This window comes from Trematomus bernacchii, unplaced genomic scaffold (assembly GCF_902827165.1).
Source record: "Trematomus bernacchii unplaced genomic scaffold, fTreBer1.1, whole genome shotgun sequence".
In the NCBI taxonomy this organism is placed as follows: Eukaryota; Metazoa; Chordata; class Actinopteri; order Perciformes; family Nototheniidae; genus Trematomus; species Trematomus bernacchii.
In genome coordinates, this window is record NW_022987593.1 from 16,196,323 (window position 1) to 16,210,778 (window position 14,456).

The window sequence follows — 14,456 nt, forward strand, 5'->3', positions numbered from 1 at the left end:
CCTCTAAGTTTTTACCATTAATCTGATGGAATTGTGTCATGGTGTTTGAATTGATATTAGGTGGACATAGGGACAACACATTTGCTGTACCTGATGCAGAGGCACTGACTGCTTGTCTAATTTTCTGAATTTTGTCAGTGAAGAAGGAGGCAAAATCATTGCACGCCCTGGTGGATAGAAATTCAGAGGCTACTGACACTGGGGGGTTAGTTAGTCTGTCGACGGTAGCAAACAAGGCATGTGCGTTGTTTTTGTTTTTGGCAATGATGTCAGAGAAGAAAGACTGTCGTGCGTTTTTCAGTTCCAAATTATAAAGGCCAAGTCTCTCTTTATAGATTTCAAAGTGAACCTGGAGATTTGTTTTTCGCCACCTACGTTCAGCTTTTCGACACTCTCTTTTTTCTGTTCTCACGGTCATGGCCTTTCTCCATGGAGATATTTTCTTGCCAATCACTTCCTTTACCGTAGTTGGAGCAATGGTATCTATAACATTTTTAATTTTTGAATTAAAATGATCTACTAGCTCATTTACTGAGATGTTAGCAGGGGAGAGTGTGGATGAAAAATTATGAGTAAACATTTCCCTAGTATTTTCAGTTAAATATCGCTTTGTGGTTACCTCTTTCTGAACATTTTTGTGAACAGAAATAGAGCTCTCAAAGAAAACACAGGAATGATCAGAGAGTGCAACATCAGTCACCACAACCTTTGAGATATTCAGACCCTTTGAGATAATTAAGTCCAGAGTGTGCCCCTTATTGTGCGTGGGCTCCGCCACATGCTGAGTCAGTCCATAGTTATCAAGAACACAAAACAGTTCTTTAGCCCCTCTGTCCTGGGGGTTGTCAACATGGATGTTAAAATCACCAACAATGACTAGACGGTCAAAGTCAATACACACTATAGACAGCAGTTCAGTAAAATCATCAAAAAAGCTTGCACAGTATTTGGGTGGTCTATAGATATTTAGGAACAGAGCTCGAGAGGAGCATTTCAGCTGAAGGGCCACATATTCAAAAGAAGCAAAGTCCCCATAAGATGTCTTCCTGCATTGAATGGAATCATTGAACAAAATAGCAACTCCACCCCCTTTCTTATGCATTCTTTCCTGACTCATAAAACTAAAGTTGGGAGGGGTTGATTCGATAAGAACAGCTGCACTGTTATTTTGTTCAATCCAAGTTTCCGTTAAAAACATAAAATCGAGATTGTGCTCAGTGATAAAATCATTGATTAAAAATGTTTTTCCTGCCAAAGACCTGACATTTAATAAAGCTAGTTTAAGTTTGTTAAATACACTATCAGTAAAAACATTTGTGACAAGCTGTGGCTGACATGGAATCACTGCTAAATTTGATAACCTCACACAAACGTTTGAGCACTTCCTGTTTCTAAGCAGATTTACCGCTCTTAATCTATTACCTATCAACACAGATATCGGCAAAGCTACTGGCAGGCAGGGCCCCGGCATGTGCTGGAAAGAGTTGAGAGTGCCATATGCCCTTGAGCCTGGACCCAGCACATATCACAAATAGTTTGTTGCGTTTTGTACACACACATCCTTATCAGGCTTCGGAGACTGCAGATGCATTCTTGAAGGGAGGGGAGGTGGTTGACGTAGGCACGGTGATGAAGACGGGGGAGATGGTGCGCGTCTCTGCTTCGGTGATTTTGGTGGGCGTTGTGGAAGGGCGGGGGTAAAGGACATGCTGCCAGGGGGGGGAGGTGGTTGACGTAGGCTTGTCTTCGGTGATTTTGGTGGGCGTCGTTGAGGGGCGGGGGTAAAGGACATGCTGCCAACCCTGCATATCGCCTTCATGCGGTCATCGAACTCCAGGGGGGAGGGCGAGGGTGAAAGGGTGAGCGGAGAGTAGAGAGAGCTGGGGGATGAATGAAGAGTATCCTCAAAGGCGTTGACAGGGGGGGTGACGGGCAGTGGAGACTCCTCCATTTGTGTCATAGGTCTCCCATAATCAGAACATTCCTCAGGCGGGTGCAGTGATACTTCTTCAGGGTTTTCTGCGCGATGTGTTGTGTCTTTCTCCTGTTTTGATTCCTCTTGCCGCTTGTCCTTGGCAGAGGGAACAGATTGCTGATGCAGGCAGTTGAATATGTTAGAGATAAACAATTTCACTCCTGACTTGTTCAGGCAAACTCCATCTGCCTTAAAAAGATGTCTGCGATCCCAGAAAAAGTTAAAATTGTCAATAAAATGGACAGAATGGTCAGTACAGGCAGCTGAAAGCCACGTGTTTAGTGCAAACAGTCTGCTGAATCTCTCCACTCCTCTTCTGACTGGCGGTAGAGGGCCACTGATGAACACCTCCGCATTTAGAGAGCTGACAGTTTCCAACAGACATTTAAAGTCTTCTTTCAGCGCTTCTGACTGTTGTTTCACAACATCATTTGTTCCAATATGTAGTACCACATTCTTCACAGTTGGATGTTCAGCCCCAATATGCAGGATCTTCTCAGAGAAGTCGGAGACCATATCCTTGGGAAAACAGAGTACTTTGGTATTGTTCTTACTACACAGACCTTTTACATCTCTTACAGCAGAGTCACCCACAATCAGAGTTTCAGGCCCAGTCGTTAGCTTTCCCTCTAGCCTTTTACTTTTGGAGTAGCTATTGGTCCTTACCCTGCTGTGTGAAGAGGACAGGTTATCCAGGTCATCAGAAAGAGATCTCCGGTTCTCGGTCAGCGGAGCGTATCTGTTCTGGATTGGCACACTTGGTGGTTTAGGAGGATTGTTTGTAGTTCTCCCTTTAGCAGCTGTCCACGGCTGTTTCCTAGTATGAATAGGGGTTGAAGAGGCACTCTTCCTGGGTGATAACAATGCAGGCCAGCCGGTCGCATCACAGATTTCAGAGCGCTGGGCTCTGCCTGTTATTCGTCCTCCCAAATCCCATGGAAATGATTTACTCTTAGGCTTTGCACCCAGAGAGTTCCAGGGAGGATTACCACTTGTAGATTTATTACCCAGTACACAGCCCTCCTGTTCCTTGGACACCTTGTAGCTGCTAACTAGCTGTGAGTTAGCATACCCTTTTCCATTATTTTGCAACACTGGTAAAGTGGTGTTATTCCCACAACATAGTCCATTCACTTCCACGTTAACTTCCAACCGTTGCATTTTCATTTCCAACACAGCCATCTTCTGTAGAAGTATGTGGAAGTCATCTGTAGAGAACGGAGGCATTTTGCTCCCAACTAGCTTAAGCTAAATAGCATGCAGTAGCCTACCAGTCTTTAGCTGTTGCTAGGCCACGCTACTGTAAGACTGAGGTCGTCGTAAAAATGTTGAAATATGGCTGAAACCCTCCGTCTATTTACGATGAATAACTGTCCCAGTGATAAGTTAATGTCCAGGAGCCGCTGCTCGAAGTTTTCAGAGAATAAGAATAGGAAAATCAGCATAAAAAGTAAGCAGAGGCAAGAGCAAGCGGAAAAGCGTCTGCACTGTAAGAAAGATAAGGTACACAGACATTTTTCTTAATACTCAAAATGGTTTCTGTGACACTTCCAGATACTGTATATGTCTTCAGAACCGCATTTTTCCAAAAAAACAAACAAACATATGGACAGACAAACTGAAAAGAATACAAGCATTTGCTGTCACTTAGTGTTGCGGCTGGTAAATATGAACCCTACCGGATGCTCTGATGGAGTTAAAGAGAAGCTCCAAGTGGTCCTGGCTGAACCTGTAGGTCAGGACATATCGCTGTCCTTCAAGCAGCACAGGAACCATCAACATCAACGTGTCGATATTGATGATGAAGCCCAGGATAGAGAGGAACCTTCAAAAGCAAATATTGTATTACTATGATGATCCCACCAAAACAGGAGACAAGAAAGCAGGGATGCAAACACATACGGTATAGGGTGAAAATAGTTAATGCTCCCAGAGCAGCACTTCTCAGGGAGCTGCCAGGGCAGATACAAATCCACATTTCACACAATTCACACAATTCACTTCATTGCCACATTTTGGGGGGAAAAGGGGACTGTACCCTAAAGCTGACTAGTTTGCATCCCTGATCTTAAAAGTATAATCAGTGTGAGGTTTAGGATCCTTAAAATTACTTTTAGGACACTAAACCTGCTTGAATTAATTCACCACCGAACATGCAGACCATGCAATACATACCATTTTGACACCTGCATCTGGGGGAACAAAAACTGAACACAACAGAGGAACAGAGACAAATTCGCTGACAGCAAACACATTGGAGCAAGATAGTGTATAATACGTACCACTTTATGAACTCAATGCAGAAGAGTAGGGCATCTCATGAACTCGATGCAGACAGGACAGAGCATCTTATGAACTCGATGCAGACAGGAAAACAGAGCATCTCAACTCGATGCAGAAGATAGTAGAGAATCACATAAACTTGATGATAAACAAGAGAACAGAGCATCTCATGAACTTATGTCATGGACTTTAGGGATGCACTGAAACCGGTAGAGTTGAGGTAACCGTTACAAATCTTAGATACTCAGTCAGAGCACCAAAGCAGTACTACTTAGTTTTACCTTAGATAATTTAATGATTGGTAAATTGACTACTTGTATACATCTAACGAAGAATAAATAAATAATAATAATACATTTGTACTGGGTATTGGCGACTACTAAAAAGTTGAGTAGTTGCACTTATACTTGTGTGGGGCGAAAATGGTATCAGTGCATCACCAACAGAACATTCACTATTTTAAAACACCTCTTTGTTCGGTAAAGGGGTGTGCCATCTTCCATCTTCAAAGTGAGCAAGTACCCCCTGGCTCTTGACAAGAACTCCCTGGTGCTTGTCCAATTCCTAGAACCAAGGGGGGCTTTGAACCCTTTGGCTCTGGGATTGCGGCTGTTCAATATGTCAAACAGCCTGTCCGTTATCTATAAACAAATATCTAAATTAACTGGAAGCACTGAAATCATCACCATAACTGGGTGTCAACAGGTATCAGATAGTAAACATCCAAGTATGAGGAATAGCGATAGAACTATATTTCCTCTGTGGCTGTGCTTTTTAAAATGAAATTGCTGCACTGCTTTAAACCTGTAAATCTGAGATGTGACAATAAGGGTGCTTCTGAGATAAGTATGAGGTAAGTATAAACATTATCCAAGTGCTTGCATATTGTTGAATTTGCGGATGGTCATAAATATTTAATCATTCCCGATGCCCAATTCAAATGTTAATGTATTAATGTTGTGTTATATAACGAACAACAAAAACAGAAGATCTACAAACGGTGTGTTTTCACGTTTTTGTGAAAACTTAAAATCTGAAATATCTCACCTGTGATGACATGACAAAATGGGAATGCCACCAGGATCAAATGGATTAAAGCAATTAATCACTCAAATGTTGTTAAGAACAGTAGAATATTGGAAAATGAATTTTGGTCAATGATGCAAATCCCTAGCTGTATTACCTCAATGAAGTCTGTAGTAGCCTCACAGTCTTTGAACTCTGCATAGCCCATCTCCCGCAAGGTGCGGAGCGCCACTGCCACAGAGTTACTCAAAGTCTGAGCAGCCAGGGAGACCTTGATTGAGTTTATAAGGAGATAGTTCAAATGAAGAGCACATTAGCTCTACAAGATACAAACATCATCACCACGGATAAAAACACAATAAAGCCTTAGAGCCTATTTCTATTGCGGCCCTCAGAGTGTTTATATATATCTATGCCCACGTATGTGAAAACACTTTACGATCAACTGTACTGTAGTGCCGAGAGAAGGGAGACGGAGGCGGTGCATCGGAGGTGCAAATCTCTCTTTATTGGGGAGCAGAAATCGACGTGCTGTCGGGTTGCAGGAAAGAGGAGAAGAGAAAGTGAAAGAGGAGGACACACAGTAGGTACCCCGGAGGTACCGTCAACATATATGTCCGGGCGGAAACAATACCCCCAACCTGTAGTTCCCAGATTGAATTATGTAACCCCAGTGTATGAATCAGTGATCACTACACAAGTCCCCCCAGAATTCAACCATGGACACAATCCTCGCGTCGGGAGGAAGCACCACAGGGGCCGAGGAGGGCGGGCCATGGAACGGGTCGTCGGAAGGGGGCCGCAGGAGAGGGTAGGGGCCCCAACGAAGGCGAGGGCATCCCCACCGGAGGGTGGGGGGCGGGCCGGAACGGGCCGACGTCAGGGGGCCGCAGAAAGCAGGGTCGCCGTGTAGCGACGAGGGGACAGGCGTGGAAAAAACCCGGTGGTCCCCAGCAGGGAGGAGCGCTGCCCGGCCGCAGGCGAAGGCACAGCGGCGGCGGGCACGAAGTCCTCGGGAGGAAGGAGCCGTGTCCCCGGGAGGAGGGAGACGTGGACAGGGGAGAGGCCAGACGGGGCGCCGTCGAGGCGAACCGTGAGCCGCGGTCAGAGGAGAGGCCAGGCAGGGTCCCGAAGCGTGCGTTCGAAACCGCCGAGGCGAGGGAAGAGGCGAGACGGGGTCCAGAAGCGCGTCACCCACGGGCCGAAGCAGGAGTGTGTGACGTCCGAAACCGCCGTCGAGGTGGTGATACAGCGAGAGGGTCCACACGAGGCCGACCAGACATAGTCAAACCTCTTCTCAGGCACCAGAAAAAGCTCAAAGGGTCGTCCCGTCCACGATCAAAAACAGGTGGGCGAAATAGCGAGAGGGTCCACACGAGGCCGACCAGACGTGATCGAACCTCCTCTCCGGCACCACAAAAAAAAAAAAAATAATAAAAAAACAGTCGGACGTCGATAGCCGCCGGTAGCTGCCAGTCACCGTCAGCCGTTGGTAGCAGCTAGCCGTTAGCTGTCGTGGCTAGCTGTCGTCAGCAGTCGAGGCCAGCCGTTCTCGACGGCCGGTAGTCGCCGTCGTCGGCCCCGGAGCCTCTGCTAGGCGGCGAGCCCCCCCCAGGGAAGGTGCTGCAGCGAGCAGTGGCAAGCACCTCAGGGGTAAATCGCCGGGCGGCCAGGAAGAACCGGCAAGCTTCTTCGGCCAAAGCGTGGGGCTCAACACTAGCCGTGTTAGCTAGCGCAGCCTGGACATGCAGCCGCATGTCCCGAAGAAACAGCCCCACGAGGTAGAAGTCGGGTTCCTCCATACCTAGCAGGTCGTGCATCGTCTCCTCGTAGCAGGAAGGCTTGCTGCCTTCCAGTGCCGAGACGAAGCGGGAATGGCGAGCGACGTCCCCAGCCATTCCGTGGGGCGCACCGAGCCTCAGTCCGTGCGCACGTGGCAGCAACGGAGGTCCCCAAAAATCTCCGGCATTTCGAGAAAAAACAAGAGTTTTTTTGCCGTGTTCGGTTCAGTCTCGGATCCTTCGCGAGACTTATGTCAGGGTCACCAATGTAGTGCAGAGAGAAGGGAGACGGAGGCGGTGCATCGGAGGTGCAAATCTCTCTTTATTGGGGAGCAGAAATCGACGTGCTGTCGGGTTGCAGGAAAGAGGAGAAGAGAAAGTGAAAGAGGAGGACACACAGTAGGTACCCCGGAGGTACCGTCAACATGTATGTCCGGGCGGAAACAATACCCCCAACCTGTAGTTCCCGGATTGAATTATGTAACCCCAGTGTATGAATCAGTGATCACTACAGTACCTTCATTTAATATTCAGCAGTAATAATATCTCGACGTCTATAGATGTAGTGTTAAAGTCCGTAGGTTTTGGTGTGCAACACTCCATGTCATTTTCACTTCACATTCAGAAAACGTAATATTAGCCACATGCTAAATACTGACCGGATATGAAGGATTTTCAGAATAAAAGCTTGGCATTGAGATTTCACGAGAACTTCTGGGTTTTTTCACAATAAAACAGCTTTTAAACTGACGATATGTTTTAGACTAAATTATGCTATTAAACATTGATTTTAATTTCTAACAGACTCTAGGTCAGATTTCAGCAGGTCCTTCAGCTCACTGACTGCGTCTTCTACAGGAACCACCTTGTGACTCTGGTGGAGAGAAAACTCACAGACAGGACACACAGCTCTCTCTTCATCCATACAGAACAATCTAGGCTCTTCTGGATGTTTACTACACACCACCTCCACCTTCTTCTCTCCTTTTTCTGTCTCAGATGATCCAGCTTTCTGTCTCTCAGCAAATGAGTCAGCCAGCTCCTTCAGTGTAAAGTTCACCAAAAGAAAATCTTTAGAAGATTTTCTTTTACAAATGGGACAGTTTTTGTTCTTACTTTGTTCCCAGAATGTCTGCAGGCAGCTCGAACAGAAGCTGTGGTTGCAGCCCAGAGACACGGGATCTCTGAAAGTCTCTGAACACACATGGCAGCTCAGGAAACTTTCAACAAGAACGGTTTTCTCAGCCATTTGATAGTAAAGTTATTTTCAATAGCAGGACTCACCAACTTCCAATGTCTCTCCACTTCTCCCCAAATATACTCCAAACGTGTCTCGCAGCAGAGATCTCACACCCTGTAATGGCGTCTCAGCTCTGTTCAACAATGTCAAAATCCTCTTTCGTTTTCTCTGCCCTCCGTCGCAGGGTGAATTATCAACATCAGGAAATGCTGCTATGTCATCTATTCACCACCAGATGGAGTCAGGATGTCTTTCAGAGGGACATGTACTTTGGTATTCAGTTCAGGACGATGACTTTGTCCAGGTAGGCCTATCTGTTGGAAGATAAACACATAAGATTTAATACGTTTAAAAAAAAAAAAACGTGATAAAAAGGAAAATGCTCATATATCAAAGTTTGAAGTGCACAGTTTTTGCTCTTACTTTGTTCCCAGAATGTCTGCAGGCAGCTCGAACAGAAGCTGTGGTTGCAGCTCAGAGACACAGGATCTCTGAAAGTCTCTGAGCACACATGGCAGCTCAGGAAACTTCAAGAAGCGGCTCACCTTTTACTTCCCCTCGGTTTGCCTCTTACAGTCCTCTAACTGTGCGTTGTTGCACGTTGTTCAGATTTAAGTATTAACAGGACCCAGACACTGCATGAGATAAAGTCATTATCCTTTTATTACTTAAAGTAATATCAACTGTTTATTTAAAGGTGGGGTAGGTAAGTTTGAGAAACCGGCTTGAGATACACTTTTTGTTATATTCCATGGAATGCTCTTAACATCCCGATAGCAATGAATATCTTAAGTGCTTTGACAACAAATCCATAAAAAAATGTCATCTGTGGAAGCCGTAGTACTGTAAAAAGCACAACCAATCATTTTAGCCGGCCCGGCTAAAATAACTGGATGGCCTACCTGCCTGTCAGCCTTCCATCTGTGCACAAACTTATCTCATGCCCTCATTGGTCATGTGCGCGTTCGTGTGTGTTGGAGGAGGGGCTCTGTAAGGAAGTGGCAGATTTTCTCCGGTTGTGTATTTTCAAATTCCAGCGCACTCGAGCTGGTTTCTCCAAAATCACCTACCCTACCTTTAAGTGTGTGACAATTTAAATGGAACAGGGAGTATGTGTTGGTGTGTTGATCATCAAACTCCACAAGTGTTAGAAAGTTAATAAAATATAACATATTAGTACATATTAATAGTAATAACATATGCATTTCATCTTTAATTGTTTTCCTTAAACAGAACAACACCACAGAGGTCTGTCTGGGGTTTAAGAAAATATAACGATAGGCAGAAAGTGAATTACTTTACATTCAAAAGAGTTGTTTTTTGAAACAGCTGCAAACTCGTTTTTGGTAAGAAATAATACAATTGGCAACAAATACCTTTGATTGAGACCACTGAAAGGTGTTGCAGTATTTTATTTGAGAAAACAAGTCGATATTCTAGTTTGCATGCATGTTTTTCTCTCCCCCTACTGTATCTGCTTCAGAATAACTCACCACCTCCTCATTTCCTCCTCCAGAAGCCGCAGACATGTGTGACGATGAAGAGACCACCGCCCTCGTCTGTGACAACGGCTCCGGCCTGGTGAAGGCTGGCTTCGCTGGAGACGATGCTCCCAGAGCCGTCTTCCCTCCATCGTGGGCCGCCCCCGCCACCAGGTACACAAGAGCATCCCTCAAAAACTAAATCATACATAAGATTTGTTCATTTAATCCCTTACAAAAACAAGGTCTGATCCTAAAGTTTTTAGCTACCTTATCTTATATATCAATATACTTATTTCATTATGTGACTGATTAAAAAATCTGCAGTAGTTAAGCAGCGAACCAAGAGGTTAAAGTCACCTTTGTTTCGGTGCTTGGTATAAATTTTAACGGTGATTTCTACGACCTTATGACCTTTTATCTGCTGCCACCTTCAGGCCAACGTATTATTTTTCTAGTTGACTGAAATTAGGACCTATACGAGTAGACATTTTACCATATTGAGTACTTTTTTGATTTGATATGAGTAATTTTTATCTAACTGATAAATACATTTTAATCTCAGCGTATATTTTTTTAGCACAAAGAATGTCCACATGCAGAATAGATGGGCTCAGGATGTAACTAAGAAATAAAAGTATTTCTCATTTCAAGAGCTTTAGTGGAAAATGAACATAACCTGTGTACTCTCATGTTCCGAATAACCCAGCTTCCCCAAATGTCTTTTTGGTGTCTATCTACGCCGGGATCCTGAGTCGTGGCTGATCCTGTTGCTGTGGTCCTGAGTCCTGGATCCTCTATCCTGAGTCCTGGATCCTCTATCCTGAGTCCTGGATCCTCTATCCTGAGTCCTGGATCCTCTATCCTGAGTCCTGGATCCTCTATCCTGAGTCCTGGACCCTCTATCCTGAGTCCTGGATCCTCTATCCTGAGTCCTGGACCCTCTATCCTGAGTCCTGGATCCTCTATCCTGAGTCCTGGACCCTCTATCCTGAGTCCTGGATCCTCTATCCTGAGTCCTGAGTCCTGGACCCTCTATCCTGAGTCCTGGACCCTCTATCCTGAGTTCTGGATTTGAGTCCTGGAGTAGTGTAAATGTAACATTGCTCCTCCATCAAGATGTTGGACTAGAGCCTACATTTCCCAGAATGCAACTTGATATCAACCACTCTGACATTATCAGGGCTATTTTGAGGATAGAAAAACTGCTCTCATACAGATACTTATGTTGCCCTGTAAGTATGTTTGGAGCAGCTGAGTTTTTCTCTAACTCGAGTTGACAAAGGAAGGAATGAGATCAAAGAAAATGAAAAGATTGTCTGAAGAAATATTTTTCTTAATTCTGTTTTAATAATTGGTCAACCAAGTTTCATGATAGTAGAGCAGCTCAAAACAACAGTTAGACTGTGTAGAAGCTGGGTGAAACACTTTCTTTTTAATTATATGTATTTACACTCAAATTCAGCATTCTATGTTTATTCATCTCCCTTTTTCTGACCTAAATCTGTTCTTTCAGAATTTCTAACCTTTTTTTTAAATAGTTAACATTTAAAGGGAAATTAAATTATTCTTGGACATAGCGACATGGCTACACTAAAGTCAGATTAGAGATGCAAGAAATCGGGCATAGAGGTTTAAACCGAAACCCCCAAATATATATTTATATATTTGTATGATCCTATCAATAACTACATTGATAATGCTGAGATAATGTTTTAAACATAATGAGCAATCATTTCAATGAACATTCAATCAAAGTTGCAAAACGTACTGAATTTGCAGTATCTTCAAAACGCTGACAAACCCAGTATTTAAATTGTTTAACCTTAAATGTCTAAGTGGTTTTGATATGAAATACACACAAACATCTCCTAAAACATAATCGTAAATAATTTAGTTTACTATCATGACATTTAATTAAAAAACCCACCAACAAGTTTCTCCTCATTGCGTTTGCTGACTTTTAAACATTTTATACAATGCACATACAACAGCAAACAGATATGAGGACACACATAGGATTAGTTTCATACATTTTGTTACTAGTACTAAAGTTCCCATTTCTAGTGCATTAAAATAACTTCTGCTAAGCCACACTTTAAAAAGAATTGAGATAATTTTGCCTTTAGTTACCACGTACCAGTGAGGGTGTTGCTGGATTGACAAAATGGCCGACCTGCGCAAAAGATGGGCCTTTTAAAGCTGTGCTCTTAAATACAGGAACTGCCAATCAGAACCAAGTGCCTGCCTCATCATCAATATGGTCTAGCTGCGGCCGCGGCAAGTACACGACACTACACGACACTACACGACACGCCCCCTACACGACACGCCCACATGGCAGATTAAAAGCGAATTGACGACCCTACACGACACGCCCACCTGACACGACACTACGGTGGCTGAGAGATCGTACATGGCAGATTAAAAACGAATTGCAAATGTTATTGTAGCATTTTAAGCAACTATTAGGCAAATACATTAATAACCTAGTCTATCCGTTTGAGACACAACAGTATAACTTTCAACCCTTTATATATATACAGTCTATGCTTTCAACCCAAATCATTTTGTCAACAAACGGTGGTTTAGTAAACTTTTTTTAAATATATAAAATAGGTATTAATGAGATAATCTATTAATTATGTTTGTCTAACTGCTACACATGTATTTATACATAAATGTAGATATTTGTGAACATCTAAATATAGTTGTTAAAGGTTTTAAGATATACATAATCACATCATGGGGTCATTAAGGACCAAATTAGGAGGGCCAGTCAGGCCACTAATGAGCTCAATCATTCACATGTATTATTATTACTTTATAAATTAAAAGTACTAGGGGTCTATTACAAAACCTTTGAAGGAATCGTCATGCATTCTGAATGTTTCTGTACTTTAAAAACATCATGGCTCAAGATCCTGTTCTTGTTCAAGATTATTCATACTCATTTGTGAATTTAACATCCATATTCACTCAAAACTGAAACACCAACATTTTTTTTGAAAGCATTGCTGGCCTGAAGCTCCACGTCAGTGACCTATATTTTAATTTCTTCCATCAAACTTTAAAAATGGCAAACAGCATGTTTTTAAAGATTTAATCTTTTAAGAAACAAAATATCAACTTTGAACAGAAGGGTTTAAAAACACGGTTTTAATGCAAATAAACTTGAAACATAAACCTATTTGTCATTTCAAAATTCACTTGTATTGTCTGCGTGAAAGGCACAGTAGGCTATGAGCGAATACATATCAACATTAAAAAAATGACAAAGTCATACAATATATACCATGTGCTACTGTCTAGGATTAAGTATGATGAGATTTTTCAGCCCGTGACCCCCAAAATAACAGTGCCAGAGACTGGGCGACCCCCGACGGTCGCCAGTGATCTGCAGTGTGCTGGGCAGTGTAGCATGTATGCTAACTGGACATGCTCGCTCAGTTAGCATACACATATATATATATATATATATATATATATATATATATTATTTATGTATTCCATTCCTTTAAATTGAATATTTAAAATACAAATTAGCTAACTAAAGACAATTACACTGCGCTAAACTATGGGGGTTATTCCCTATCTTTATTCAAGAGCGTGGTATTTAAATTTGAGAGCATACTTTATTGATTTCACGTTCAGATTATGTATTTCTTTCCCTCAAACCCTGTCCTCACACTCAAATAGTGCCTGCTTGCACTTAGATTTGCTCTGCTTCTGCTCAAACTGTACGCTTGCACTCAGATATATTGCTGCTTACAGATTTCCTGTGTTCCAGCTTAAAACCTTCTCCTCGCACTCAGGCTGTTTCTGTGCGCTCGTGAAATGTCTGCTCTCAGATTTCTTCTGTGCCCGCTCGGATCTTTTGTGCAACAACCCTGTCAAAATCCCTCAACCAATAGGAGGCCAGTTGTCCTTGCGGGTGCGTTCGCTTTACTTATTAGAGCGTCCCGTAAGTTCGGTTACTCTTTGGTTTATAAACTACCGCCCTCCACGGCTTTATAACATAACATGTACTTCACTTGTTTAATTTACAACTTTTAGGGGGGGGAAGCACAGTTAGTATATATATACCAGCACCTTACATAATAGCTACGTTCTGTGGCGGACTGGGACTAAAAGCGATTGCTAGTGAATTTTCCGACCGGATAGATATTCATATATCACGGCCTGAAGTGAGCTATTGCATTTATAAAACGGTTACCACGTGTGGCTGGCAATATGATAGAAAAATACACACTCCAATTTAAATAGTTTTTATTATTAAATAATGATGTTCAAAATAAAATAGTCCCTCCGTTGCCTTCTGCACAAAACATAGTGCGAGGTGGTTGCTATGCAACAAAAATAACAGCTAGCGAACATATTAGACAGACAGCATTGTCGTCGTTTAGGTGCTTTTTTTTTTCTGGAGATAGGCACTTCTCAATCCACTCCTCCATAGTAAGGCCACCCCGGAGGTCGAAGTTAACCTTAAATGTTTCCATCTTAAGCTTTGTTAGTTAGTTTCGTAACGGACGTAATGTAACAGTTGTAGCTGTTGGTTGTAGCTTTTCTCAGACGCGGAGGGATACTGACTTGTGAAAAGTAACTACAATTATACCCGGGATATACGGTCATTATATCACGGCTAAGAAACATCAGATTGCTTGATTTGA

At 43.0% G+C, this 14,456-nt stretch overlaps 1 protein-coding gene and 1 long non-coding RNA gene across 10 annotated transcripts in view; both read right to left on the bottom strand.

Moving 5' to 3' along the window:
- The window catches only part of LOC117481873, a 140,085-nt gene that overhangs the window by 43,834 nt on the left and 81,795 nt on the right, over positions 1-14,456 (bottom strand). For 5 of the 9 annotated variants that reach the window (XM_034129793.1, XM_034129788.1, XM_034129786.1 and 2 more), the window contains exon 3: positions 8,350-8,619. Coding sequence is in view for 4 of the 9 variants with exons in the window: in XM_034129792.1 (XP_033985683.1) it covers positions 3,655-3,757 (103 nt within the window). In the remaining 5 variants the exon portion in view is untranslated. Of the gene's footprint in view, positions 1-3,654; positions 5,556-8,181; positions 8,260-8,349; positions 8,620-14,456 lie in introns of all 9 variants that reach the window. The other 4 variants (XM_034129792.1, XM_034129789.1, XM_034129791.1 and 1 more) reach the window with 4 other exon arrangements.
- Positions 8,723-10,044, bottom strand: LOC117481893. Its single transcript, XR_004555816.1, has 2 exons — positions 9,799-10,044; positions 8,723-8,940 (listed from the first exon to the last, which is right to left on the bottom strand). It is a non-coding gene; the product is annotated as an uncharacterized LOC117481893 (long non-coding RNA).